This window comes from Leptodactylus fuscus, chromosome 8, assembly GCF_031893055.1.
Source record: "Leptodactylus fuscus isolate aLepFus1 chromosome 8, aLepFus1.hap2, whole genome shotgun sequence".
Classification (NCBI taxonomy): Eukaryota; Metazoa; Chordata; class Amphibia; order Anura; family Leptodactylidae; genus Leptodactylus; species Leptodactylus fuscus.
In genome coordinates this window covers 84,871,464-84,884,276 of record NC_134272.1, presented here as the reverse complement: position 1 = coordinate 84,884,276, position 12,813 = coordinate 84,871,464, and the positions used below count along the sequence as shown (strand labels likewise).

General features: G+C 39.3%; 1 protein-coding gene across 1 annotated transcript in view; it reads right to left on the bottom strand.

The window, feature by feature from the left end:
* LRP1B (LDL receptor related protein 1B) overlaps nucleotides 1–12,813 on the bottom strand; it is a 1,094,775-nt gene that overhangs the window by 244,872 nt on the left and 837,090 nt on the right. The window contains exon 36 of the mRNA XM_075284520.1: nucleotides 831–965. Within this exon, the coding sequence (XP_075140621.1) occupies nucleotides 831–965 (135 nt within the window). The remainder of the gene's footprint in view (nucleotides 1–830; nucleotides 966–12,813) is intronic.

Below are 12,813 nucleotides of genomic sequence, written 5' to 3'. Positions count from 1 at the left end.
AACAAAATAACCAAGTGGATGGATATTGCTTAAAATTAAGTAAACAGCTTTAACACATCTTACAAGTTTCCATTTTTAAAAATTAGGAAAACATTGGTCTTACTAACGCTGGGCAAACTTGCTGCTAATTAAATTTTTGTATAAGGGTCATCCCAACAGTCTGATTTTTTTCCCTATTTTTATTGAATGTTTTTCCTTTGTATATTATTTCAAAGCAAAATATATCGATAAATATTTGTATTGTTTTCAATAGAGGTTTGTAAATGTATTTGCTAAATTGAAAATGAAAAAAAATTACTGAAAAATAAAAAGGAACAAAGTCGATCTAGTGACTTTATTAAATATTACTTTAATTCTACGAGAAGTGGCCTCACTGCAGGGCAGGAATTTTTAAAGCCATTTGAAGAAAAAAAAAATCCTCAATTGTGAATTGCAGCTAAAACGAATGTCTCCACAGAGTTACATTTCTCCTATCTAGAGAATACAGGTTTATGCTGTACCATATTTTGAAACTTCATAACTTGAGGCATGAAGCATCTAAGATGTATTTCTGCCTGAACAGCTCTCAGAAGAATAATACCAAGTTATTACTACTTAATCATCGCCAGCATTAAAAACACATATCTAGAGGCCCAAAATGTCAGTGGGAGACTCCCTGCCAGAGAAATTGATTCTGTGCTCTGCTGAGCCTAGATGCGCAAATATGTCATTTTTGTTTAAAAAATAAATAAATATAAAGCAACAAAAAAATCATTTTAAGGATCACGACCGGCAACATGTAAAAGCACTTTAGACCGAGCTCGATGACAAGAGAGAAACAAGACCGCTACCGGCTATCCAGTCAATCGCGATTCCTTCCACTCTCCCAAGTCCATTTGTAATGATATCTTCTCGCCAGGTTTGGTCTCGTTTGGAGCGGCTGATTTTATTGTATCCCATGTCTGTCCAATAGATGGTATCATTTCCTGTAAAGGAAGAGAAGAAGCTTAAATAATCAAAAATTTTATGAAAAAAAAAAAAAATAGAATACTGAGATGAGAACTGTAAAAGACAATATATATTTTGTTAATATTTTTTAATATAATAAGAGGTTTGGTCTAACTATATGAATAGAGATGAGCGAACAGCGTTCGATCGAGTACATGTCTGATCAGATGTTTGATTCGAGTCGAACACAAGGTGGCAAACTCGCTAAAAATTTGATTCCCCTCCCACCTTCCCTGGCACTTTTTTTGCACCAATAACTGCGCAGGGGAGATGGGAAAGGAACTACGACAACGGAGGCATCGAAAAAAAAACGGAAAAAGTAATTGGCGGCCAAAATCAGGTGACCTCCAATTTATACGAACAGTGGATTTAATATCCGGTTCATATGAGACTGTGAACTATGTGACTGTGAGACAGGGATAGATGTACAGGCAGAGTTAGCTAGGGATTACCTTTATTTAGGTGGGAATGTTACTCACCCAGCTCTTTGGGGCTCTATCTGGTCGGGATCCCTGTCAGCTTGTGATATGCGGGAGCTGACTTTTTCCCATAGGAATGCATTGACCAGTGTTGATTGGCCAAATGCTATACAGAGTACAGCATTCGGCCAATCAACGCTGGTTCTGCCGGAGGCTCGTCTGTGAGGAGGCGGAGTCTAAGATCGGACCAGAATGGAGACTGGTGTGGACCGATCTTACACTCCTCCGGCAGAACCAGCGTTGATTGGCCGAATGCTGTACTCTGTAAGTCATTCAGCCAATCAACGCTGGTCAATGAATTTCTATGCCAAGATGTAGCAGTGCTGGCCGTGCGCTCAACTCGACTACTTCGGAGATGAGCCGATCTGAGCGCACGGCCAGCACCGCTACACCGGAGAACTGATGAACTCAGCACTGCTACATCTCTCGATGACCTAACCAAAGGATAGGACATCAATTATTAAACCTAAAAAAAGATAATAAAATATATAAAATAATAAATAAATAATATCTAAATTAATTATATATATATATATATATATATATATATATATATATATATATATATATATATATATTACCCATACCCCCTCTCCACGGATTCCAGTTAGATTCTCCGTTCGGATCTAAATTTGCATTTAAATTCACAAAACCATTCCCTATAGATATGGATTTTTTCCCCACATTTTTTTATATAAGGATTATCACACTGTATATTATCCTCTCACTTTTAAGAAGACACTTTTCACTTGAGCCCAAATATCTTCTGTCACATTGTGAAACTATTCCACTCTCTCAGCAGATTTGTTAAGCTGAACTTGCTTTCTAAAGTCCATCTGTGAAAGTCATTGTCCTCATTAGCTAAGTATTTTAATCTGAAGGCTTCACATTTAATATCGAGTAAGTCATTAACTCCATACATGTTCTTTACACCAGCCAAAGGATAAGGCTCCAGCTCTTCACCCTCCAAACCTAAAGTCAGCTAGAAAAATACAAAAATTCCACAGTGGAGAGTCTTCTTGTCTTCTGTCCTTGCTGGTCCTTGTGTTCCATTGACCTCTTGGACTTTTAGACACAAGACATTGTACAATCTCTCTAAAATACCCTTTTTGAAAAAGAACACCATTGCCACTAAATGAAACAAGATTCCCTGTCAACGATTTTCATTTCTACCCTACAGACATCTTTACCTTGACTCTGATAACTTGCTGCAGAATGTAACAAAATTGAAAAATCAAGTTAAGGTTTGCTGCAACTACTTAAAGGGATCCTATCATTAAAAGTCTTTTTTTGTTCCTAACACGTAGGAATGGCCTTAGGAATTGGCTATTCTTCTATTACCTTTAGATGTCTTCTCTGGGCCACCGCTTGGTACTGTATATAAGCCGGTTTTCATCGGTATGCAAATGGTTCTCTCACAGCATTGGAGGCGTCCCCAATGCTGTGAGAGAACTCTCCAGCCCGCCTCCATCTTCTTCAGGAATGGCCTCTCCCTGTGTCTTCTTCCAGCGGTGGCTTCAAACTTCTAGGCCTCGGGCCTAGGGCAAAGCCGACTGTGCATGGCTTTTAGCCACAAAAAAATGGCCACTTACACAGTATTGTAAGCAGCCATCTTCTTGAGGCCAGCAGGCATGCACAGTTGGCTTTGCCCTAGGCCTAGAAATCTGAAGCCTGCGCCAGAAGAAGACACGTGAAGAGGATGTTGCTGAAGAATATGGAGGTGGCGCTGGAGATTTCTCCCACAGCACTAGGGACGCCCCCAGTGCTGTTTGAGCAGTGAGGACCACCCTCAGTGCTGCGAGAGAACTCATTTGCATACTGACCAAAACCTTGATTTCAAGCGAACGGCGGCACAGAAAAGACAAAGAAAGGTAGGAGAAGAATAACCTTTCTTAAGGCTATTCCAACGTGTTAATGAAAAAAAAAATTCTTTGAATGATAGGATCCCTTAAAGTTTTGCTGCAACTAGTTAAAGTTCAGAAATAAATAGTGCAGATGAATCTAATAAACTTTGGTTTATATCTTATTGCAGAAAAGTGTTTCCTTTTCTACTTTTAAGGCCAAGTTACTTTTGACATAGAAGTCTATGAAGAGGCTATGGAGGAGCAGGATGTTGCTGGAAAGGACATACAAATAATTGCTGCTGCTGTTACACGGTGAGTGAGAGCTTTTCGGGCACTGCTGTATCTGCAAGACTAGACTCTACCAATGCACAGATTGATACAGTGGTGTTAGGAGAGCTCTCTATTTGTTACAATGTAGCAGTAGCAATTATTTGTGTGTGCTTTCCAAAAGCCTCCTCCTCCCCATTCCCACTCCATAGATTTCTGTATGTGTGAGGCCGAATACAGAAAGTTATCCTATGTAAACAAATAGTCTGAGTGAAGATAAGAAGGAGAATAGCCTGATAAATTGGGAAGGAATCAGAATGATTTAATAGGATCTATTACAAAGTTTCTCCTATTGACCAACACTAGCTGTTTTATAAATAGAGGTATGCATTATAATGTTCTACATCTGTATACTATATCGTGTATATGATATGATAAGACCATCTCCTTGAAGATGACTTTAGACTGCAGTTTTGAGTGGATTTGTATTAGAAACACTCTAATGGTTGTCCAATCTTTTCACCCTTATTCTTTTACATACCCAATCAAGCTCAAAATATTGGGCTGGACCCGGGAAAAGTCTAAGATGTGACTGCTCTGGGACAGTCTTGGACACAATATTTTCCCACACTGTACAATATTCTGCAATGTATGTGGTCTGTGCAGATAGAGCCCTGATCTCAACATCCTCCAGTCTGTCTGGGATGACATGAAGAGACAGACGGATTGGAGCAAGCCTACATCCACAGAAGATCTGTGCTTAGTTCTCCAAGATGGCGGCAGGAACAACCTCCCAGCCCAGTTCTGCCAAAAACTGTCTGCGAGTCCCGAGAAGAACTGACGGAAGGCAAAGGGCAAAGGTCACACCGAATATTGATGGAATTTACTTGTCTCTTTTCTTAATTGACAAAAATAAACCATTAACCCTTACATTACATTCTTACTTAGAGAATTTTTTTCGACACCTGTTTAAAACTTTTCCATAATCGTATACGCGCCGCATATGTAATTTTACTTTAGAACAAAGCACGTCGAGAGGAAAACGATCACAAATTCTGCCCACAGAGTTTTAAAGGAAAGTGTCTATAATTATATAGACAGTCGTTGTCCCTCTTTATTGTAAAACATTATCCTTATAGATTCTAAACACCGCATTAAACTCCATACATTCCATTACAAGACTTCGCCATCGGCATAATTCCAGGTTTTTATCTGTGTTTTAAGCTGTCATTTTAAGATAAAAGTGCTGTCCATTATTTAACAAATGGATGCCTTCCACTGCCGAAAATTACTTGTATAATTTAACATCACCTGGATTGAAAGTCTTATATAATGGAAAAAACAAAACAAAAAAACAATCTATTGTCTGTTGTGTAAAACTGTGTTTGGAAGGAAACATAGAAAACTTCATCAAAGTTTACAAATAGAAGGCTGCATCTTAAAGATGCAAATGGTTTGGTCCAACTCAGTCCATAGTTTACCAGCACATTTACAATTTGATACTTTGTTGCAGAACATTGTCCATATTAGCCCATACATAGGTGAGACCGTTCTTCCCGTAGAGTAAGTGTTCCCTCCTGCAGATCACTTTTATTAAGCGAGGCATTGCTGCAAATATAATAAAAATAAGAACAAAAAAACAAACACAATCAAACTATAAAATAATCGTCCATTATTTAACAAGTGCACGTCTTCCTCGGACTGAAATTACTTTGCAATTTTAACATCGCTCTGCTTGAAAGTGGCATATAATGGAAAGCACAAGACATGTCCTATAAATAAAAATAGAAGGAAAATGCAGAATCCAGATCAAAGTTTCTATATACAAAGTTTCCTTTAGGAATCTTAGTGTGTTTGGTGTAACTTGCAAACTTCTGTACATACGTATGAGCCCGTAAGTCAGGGGATTTGTTTAACGAGTGCAAAAATAGCATTGCTTTATGAAGCTGTGACTACCACTGTAAGATTTATAATAGGATCTGAGCATATATTCTTTGGAAATATAGAGTCTTTAGAGGCTCCTATTGCACACCCACATTGCATTTGAGCCTCAAATACTGTTTTTCCAAGAGAAAGTTGCACCTACTGGACTATATAAAGGTATAACGGTGCACAACATAATGTACCCTGAAATGTATTATGGCCTGTTTGATACTGGCCTGTATCCTGATGGCAGAATCCCTTTAAAGATGTGTGATGTGGCTTTTACCCTTTTGCTACAGATGTTTCCCCCTTTACTTTTCATTAAGGACTCCAATAATTAATTAAGTTATCACAACATGGTGTCAAAACCATGGAAAGGCTGCAATTTCAATTTCCATCACAGGATGACCACATATAAATAAGGTCTGGTTCACATCTGCATTTGGATTTGCGTTCGGGGAGTCCACTTGGCGACGGAAATCCTATAGGCATAGAAAAGCGGATACCTGGGAAAACATGCTGACCTCCATAGACTATAATGGGGTCCGTGTGGTTTCCGTTCGGTTCCTGCAGGAAACATGCAGAGAGAAAAGTGCTGCTTGCAGGAAACAACGTGGATCCCATTACAGTCTATGGTCTGCGTGTTTAATCAGGTAACCGCTTTTCTATGCGTATAGTTTTCCGTTCGGGGGGGTCCCCAAGCGAACTCCTCAAATGGAAATCTGAATGTAGATATGAAATGAGACTTAGTTTAGTATAAAGAATTACTGAAACAGTGTTGCAAAATCTTTCTTTTTTAAAGTTGCTGAAGAAAAAAAATACTACTTAATTTGATTCGTATTTCTTTATAGCTTTCATGTATCCAATAGGAAGGAAGGAAGGAAGGAAGGAAGGAAGGAGGGAGGGAAGGAAGGAGGGAGGGAAGGAAGAAGGGAGGGAGGGAGGGAGGGAAGGAAGGAAGGAAGGAAGGAAGGAAGGAAGGAAGGAAGGAAGGAAGGAAGGAAGGAAGGAAGGAAGGAAGGAAGGAAGGAAGGAAGGAAGGAAGGAAGGAAAGAAAGGAAGGAAGAAAAAAAAAAGAAAGAAAGAAAGAAAGAAAGAAAGAAAGAAAGAAAGAAAGAAAGAAAGAAAGAAGGAAGGAAGGAAGGAAGGAAGAAAGAGAAAGAAAGAAAGAAAGAAAGAAAGAAAGAAAGAAAGAAAGAAAGAAAGAAAGAAAGAAAGAAAGAGAAAGAAAGAAAGAAAGAAAGAAAGAAAGAAAGAAAGAAAGAAAGAAAGAAAGAAAGAAAGAAAGAAAGAAGAGGAAGGAAGGAAGGAAGGAAGGAAGGAAGGAAGGAAGGAAGGAAGGAAGGAAGGGGAAAGAAAGGAAGGAATTAAGGAAGGATGGAAGAAAGAAAGAAAGAGAAAGAAAGAAAGAAAGAAAGAAAGAAAGAAAGAAAGAAAGAAAGAAAGAAAGAAAGAAAGAAAGAAAGAACATGGAGTGAAAAGTTGTGTACTGTTACTGTATAGTAAGTTCTCAGTAGTATGGTCCCATATGGCGCAGGGCAGGTTACTAGTAGAGCACAGACTGTGATGACATGTCAGTCTCCATAACAAACAAATAAGAACCTTCCAAAGAAAATGACAAAGTGTCATTAATTAGAGAGGAGACTTGTGCGGGTGACATCTGCTCGATCTAGGTCACAGACACTTCATTTACACTGGGTACACACGACTGTATCCGATCAGGCTGCACGTGTGGATTGGATGTATCACGATGTGTGATGGGTATTAGGAGCGCCACACTCAGGGGTAATTGAGACAATTTGTTTTGGGTAATTGCTGGAAATAATGAAAACGACATTTTCTGAATGATAACACCATTATTTACTCATCTGATGGGATTTGTGATTGATGATTTGCAAAATTTGTACGTGAAAGAATATTAATAAAATAATAGTAATTGTGATGATATTTATAAGAGTAATTACAATAAGATAGAATTAAACAAACCATTAATTGTTAGCATTTCTGACAGTTATTTTACTATTCATCTTTGTTCTCATTTGTATTTTTCATTTTCGTTGAGGGTTATGTTTTTGTTTTTGTTTTTTTAAGAACCCCCGGAAACACCTGACAGTCATAAGATGATGAGATTCATGAAAATTCTATGAGATCTTCTTAGAATCTAATCCATAGCTGTCATGGTTTCTTTTCAAACACAACTAGAGACAAAAAAATTCCTGAAATTTTTTCAAGTCCTATTTATTCAGTTCTACTTAGATTCAGATTTGTTCTAAGGCCCCTGTGCTTTTCCCATACAACACAGTATTGCCAAAGTTCTGTACTGGCTGCCATCCCACTGTCTGTATTAGGGTGTAGGGAAGGTGTGTATGAACTTTAAAAAAATGGCCACTGTTCCTGGATTCCATCATGGCATTCTATGGCATTTTGGTCTCCTTCCCAGGCCATCTTCTGTGGGTCTCAGTGGTCATATGGGTGGATGACATCCTCACGTAGGAACAAAGCATGAAACACTACCCCCATGTGATTGCTGAGGCCAAATTGCAGGCCCAAGCAGTGACTTTAGGTTGAAGAAGATGGCGGTCATCCTTGGAAGAAGACCAAAAAGCTGGAGGATGCTGCAATAGGAGCCAGGAAAGCTTTCGCTCCAGGACACCAGAGGGCAGAGAGAATAAACTTACAATGCTATCAAAGGAGATCAAAGTAGTTTTGGCAGACCCTTTGCGGGCCGTAAACGCTCCCATTGATTTCAATGGGAGTGGGGATCGTATGCGCCGCGCTAGTTTGCGGCCGTGATGTTGATCATGATCATGATCATGAGCGCGGTCAATGGGCTTATGGACCCAACCACAGCTGCAACTACTGCAACCCCTATAGCTATAGTAGTGCAACTCCTGCAACTCTGAAGAAGTTCTGACCCAGTTGTCTTGTTGTTGTCAGATCCTTACACTTGCTCACTTTTCCTGCTTCCAACACATTAACTTCAAGAACTGCCTGTTCACTTGCTGCCTAATATATCCCGCCCCTTGACAGGTACCATTGTCACCAGATAATCAGTGTTTTTCACTTCACTTGCTATAACTATTATGACTGATTGATGTATATAATAGATCTTTCATCAGAGTCGACTTCTCTTCTATTTTATCTTTACAATTCCAATTTCGTGCAAACTAATTCAACTAATTCGACTTGATTTGTTAGAAGAAAAAAAAACTTGTTCGAATGGCCTTAGATTCAGATGCATCTGCTGGAAAACAGATGTATATTCAGGTTATTGTCTAGGGATAGTGTGCGTTCACCTGTCAGTGTGAAAAAGGCTGTCATGGGTGCCAGAGCGTGCTCATGTACTGCAGTTCATTTGTGTGTAAAATGCCCTGCACCCCGAGGCTATCGTTAGGTAATCCTTGTTTGACCTTCAGAAGCTGAGAGCAAGGCTTTAGGAGTCTGAATGTTGTAAAGGAAGATTAGCTATTTATACGTATCGATTGGGACAAGCGGATATTGTGACAGCTGACAATACATCCGTGCCGCTACTGCTGGGACTAAAGAGTATTTGTTATTGAAGGGCTCTTATGAAAGTCTACGAGCAGCCATAGCAAGAAGCACAATATCAATTAATTCTCCCACAGCAACACTGGATTATCTATTTGCTTTATTCATGGCAGGACTTGTGTTTGTGCCGAGAACCTTACATCGAAGAGAGCATGATCTGTATTCAGCGAAACAATGGATTTATCTGCCAACAGATCCGGATGAAGTGTGTGACATCCATGTAGAATCTACAGTACTTCACCCATCTCAGCTCCGATACAAAGTACTTGACTGTGTTTCTATTATATCTCTTCATAGTAAACATCAGCTTACTTGGTTGACCTAACCATGAAGGTGGCCTTCACTTTAGATGGCTGTTGCTCTCATTACGCTAACAACAAGCGATGGGCGATCCTCAAGAGATTCATTTTCCAAATAATCACTAGGTTTACCTGTAAGTTTCGGTTCAGACCAAGCAACCAGAAGTGCTAGAGTTTCTTTACACTCTAGACCCCAGAGTATAATAATTGGAAACCAAGATAAATCAGAGACCATTCATTCTCATCTTTCCTTGGTTCCTTTTCGGCATCCTTTTTTCTTTCTCCGACCTCCTATGTTATGTCAAGAGCCCGGGGTCACCACTGAGGTTGGTTTATTGAGTGTTAATTTTTTTTTCACACCTTCCCTGGGCCTTTTATTCTACTCCATAGTCTGAAGAGAATCATTCAATACCTATTCATGGGTGGTGAACCTCCAAAAATTTAAGTTCAATGGAACAAAAGTTTTGGTAAAATTTGAAACAGACCCAGTGGGTTATAAAACACTTCTCTCATCTCTGCTGATGGCTATTCCTTTCAATGCCCTTCTCTAATATAAGTGGATATTATCGCTCCTTAGGGAGAGACCACCATATAGGTGTGGGGAGACTTATCAAGACATTTGTGCTCCACTGAGAGGAATCATGGGAAGAATATGCAAATCAGTCTCCCATGATGTTAATATAAGGAGACAGTGTCTCAGTCATGCAGCCCACTAGGGGGCGCTCCCTTTAACATCATGCCTGACCTTCCCAGAGGCCTTTGCTGCAATGATGTAGGATTTTAGCAAGTCAGATTCTCAGCCGAGGACAGCTGTTTTGATCTGAGCAGTTCTGTTGCTTTTCTTCTGGAGGAGAGCGCTTTGCTTGTATAATTGTTGTAGAAATGCAACATAATAACCTGCAAACGTGGAATATAATTATTGCACGTAACTTCTATGAGTCGTCAGAGCTCTGGAATCGGAACATAATATTGTTCATCTTAAATGTTTCATGCTGATTGTAAATGCCGAGGATCCTTGACATTTCTGTAGGCTGAATAAATGACTCAGTCTGACTCGGCATGGGAAACATTGAGATACATCCAAAAAGTAAAAAAAATACATATGCGTAATATTGGATAAGTAAAGACTTCTATTCAAAATGTAAGAAAATATAGTGAACAAAATATTTAAAAATGATTAATGGGAGGTCAAAACTTCAAGCCAAGTATTATACATTACATTTCCCTCATACAATTGGGAAACATTCTGCAGCCTCTTTAGGTTCTTATATAGGTTTGGTAATTTCCCCACTGTGGGACTATTAAAGGATTATCTTATCTTATATATTTATATGGTTACTGGCATGGCTAGCATCAGGAATTTTGGGGTCCCATACAGGCAGAATTTGTACCCCTTCCCCAACGTATATTAGTTTCCTATGCTGTGGCCTCCACATTGGGGTAAATTTGTCATACGCCAGTCTTGTATCAAATTTGCACCTCTAATTCCCACCATTATATTTATTTACTTATATAAGGCACTATATTATTACACAGCGCTTTACAGATATTGTCAAAACACCCTATTAGGGTTCCGAGGGAGGAAACAGGAATAACTGGAGAAAACCCATGCAAAATATCCATGCAGATGTTGTCCTTGGCTAGATTTGAACCCAGGACGCACACACTGCAAAGCAACAACTGTAATCTACTGTATAAATCTCTCAGTGCATAATTACATAGTAGATGAGGTTGGATGAAGACATCAGTCCATCGAGTCCAACCTATAACCCTACAATCTGCAATGGTGTTGATTGAGAGGAAGGCAAAAACCCCATACGGCTGATGCCAATTGCCCCATTTCAGGGGAAAAAATTCCTTCCTGACTCCAATCGGGATCAATGTGTCCATAAAATCTAGAAACGATAACCTGTAATATTGTTCTCTTTGATAAAGGCATCCAAGCTCTCTTTAAACTTGTTCAATGAATCCAGCCAATCGGTGGTTTAATTTGGCATTGGTTACTAGTGGTCACCTACTCTCGAAAGTGCAAGAAACCAATCAATGACAATGCTAGGCTTAGAGCTCAAATCTTAGCCTAAAAACATCAATGGTGGATGGCTTGTTTCATGAGCCAGGCACCTCTATGGCTGTAACATCTGAAAACTGCAACACTTTTTCCTATACAAAGAGTATCCTTCCAGAAAATCAGAAGAACTTGTTAATGAAATTCCCACACCTTTAACAAACCATGTAAGTCAACAAGCAAGGACATACTACATTTTCTAGACGGAAAAAATCTCAAGAGGCACCTGGTGAGTGTCCTCAAGGACTGAATGTATAACATAATCCTTTGGTTACAATGCTTGCAGTGATTGAGCTTACAATTACTGTATTAAAGTCAGCCCTTCTAGCTATATGCAGATTACCTAAGAAATTAGGCTATAGGAAGAGATAAGTGCCCAGTTAAGACCTAGTGAAATGACATCTTAAGATGAGCGTTAGACATGCACCACTGCTTAGATAATGTGTTTTAAAAGGTTTTAGGGCAAGAAATATCATGGTGAAGGATAAATGGGAACATAGGACATATGCGTAAGGGGATTACTGTATAATGGTCCACTGAGACTTATTTCTGTACTTCTTTCTGTACATGGAATTTCAGGAAGTCTTCTGCCATGGATTCTTCTCCAAACTGCGGTGTAATCTGCGGTGAAAAGCTGAACCAGAGTTTTTGCCATGGGTTTACTGGCTGATTAGCATGAGAAACAATGTGGCACCACCAGTCTACTTCAATGAAAGTGGGAAATCACGCATTCCGTATGGCTGGGAAGTGGGTCTTCAGATCATCTTCAACACAAACCAGGACTAAGAGGTATTGTGTGCCAACACTAACTAAGAAGTATCATGTGCCCACACTAACTAGGAGGTGTCATGTGCCAACACTAACTAGGAGGTATCATGTGCCAACACTAACTAGGAAGTATCATGTGCCAACACTAACTAGGAAGTATCATGTGCCAACACTAACTAGGAAGAATCATGTGCCAACACTAACTAGTAGATATCATGAGCCAATACTAACTAGGAGGTATGATGTGCCAACACTAACTAGGAAGTATGATGTGCCAACAGTAACTAGGAAGTATGATGTGCCCACACTAACTAGGAGGTGTCATGTGCCAACACTAACTAGGAAGTATCATGTGCCAGCACTAGCTAGGAGGTATCATGTGCCGACACTAACTAGGAGGTATCATGTACCAACACTAACTAGGAGGTATTATGTGACAACACCAACTAGGAGGTGGTCTTGTGTACCTTGTAAATCAATACAGACTGGTTATTTGTTCCCACCAGTGCTGGCTCCTTTGTATGCATATGTCAAGTGCAAATGATAAAATTATGAATTTCCGATAATTTGTACAAAATATTCTAGCAGCTGTGTTTAATATGAAATGAATAAAATGGAGATTTTATTTTCAA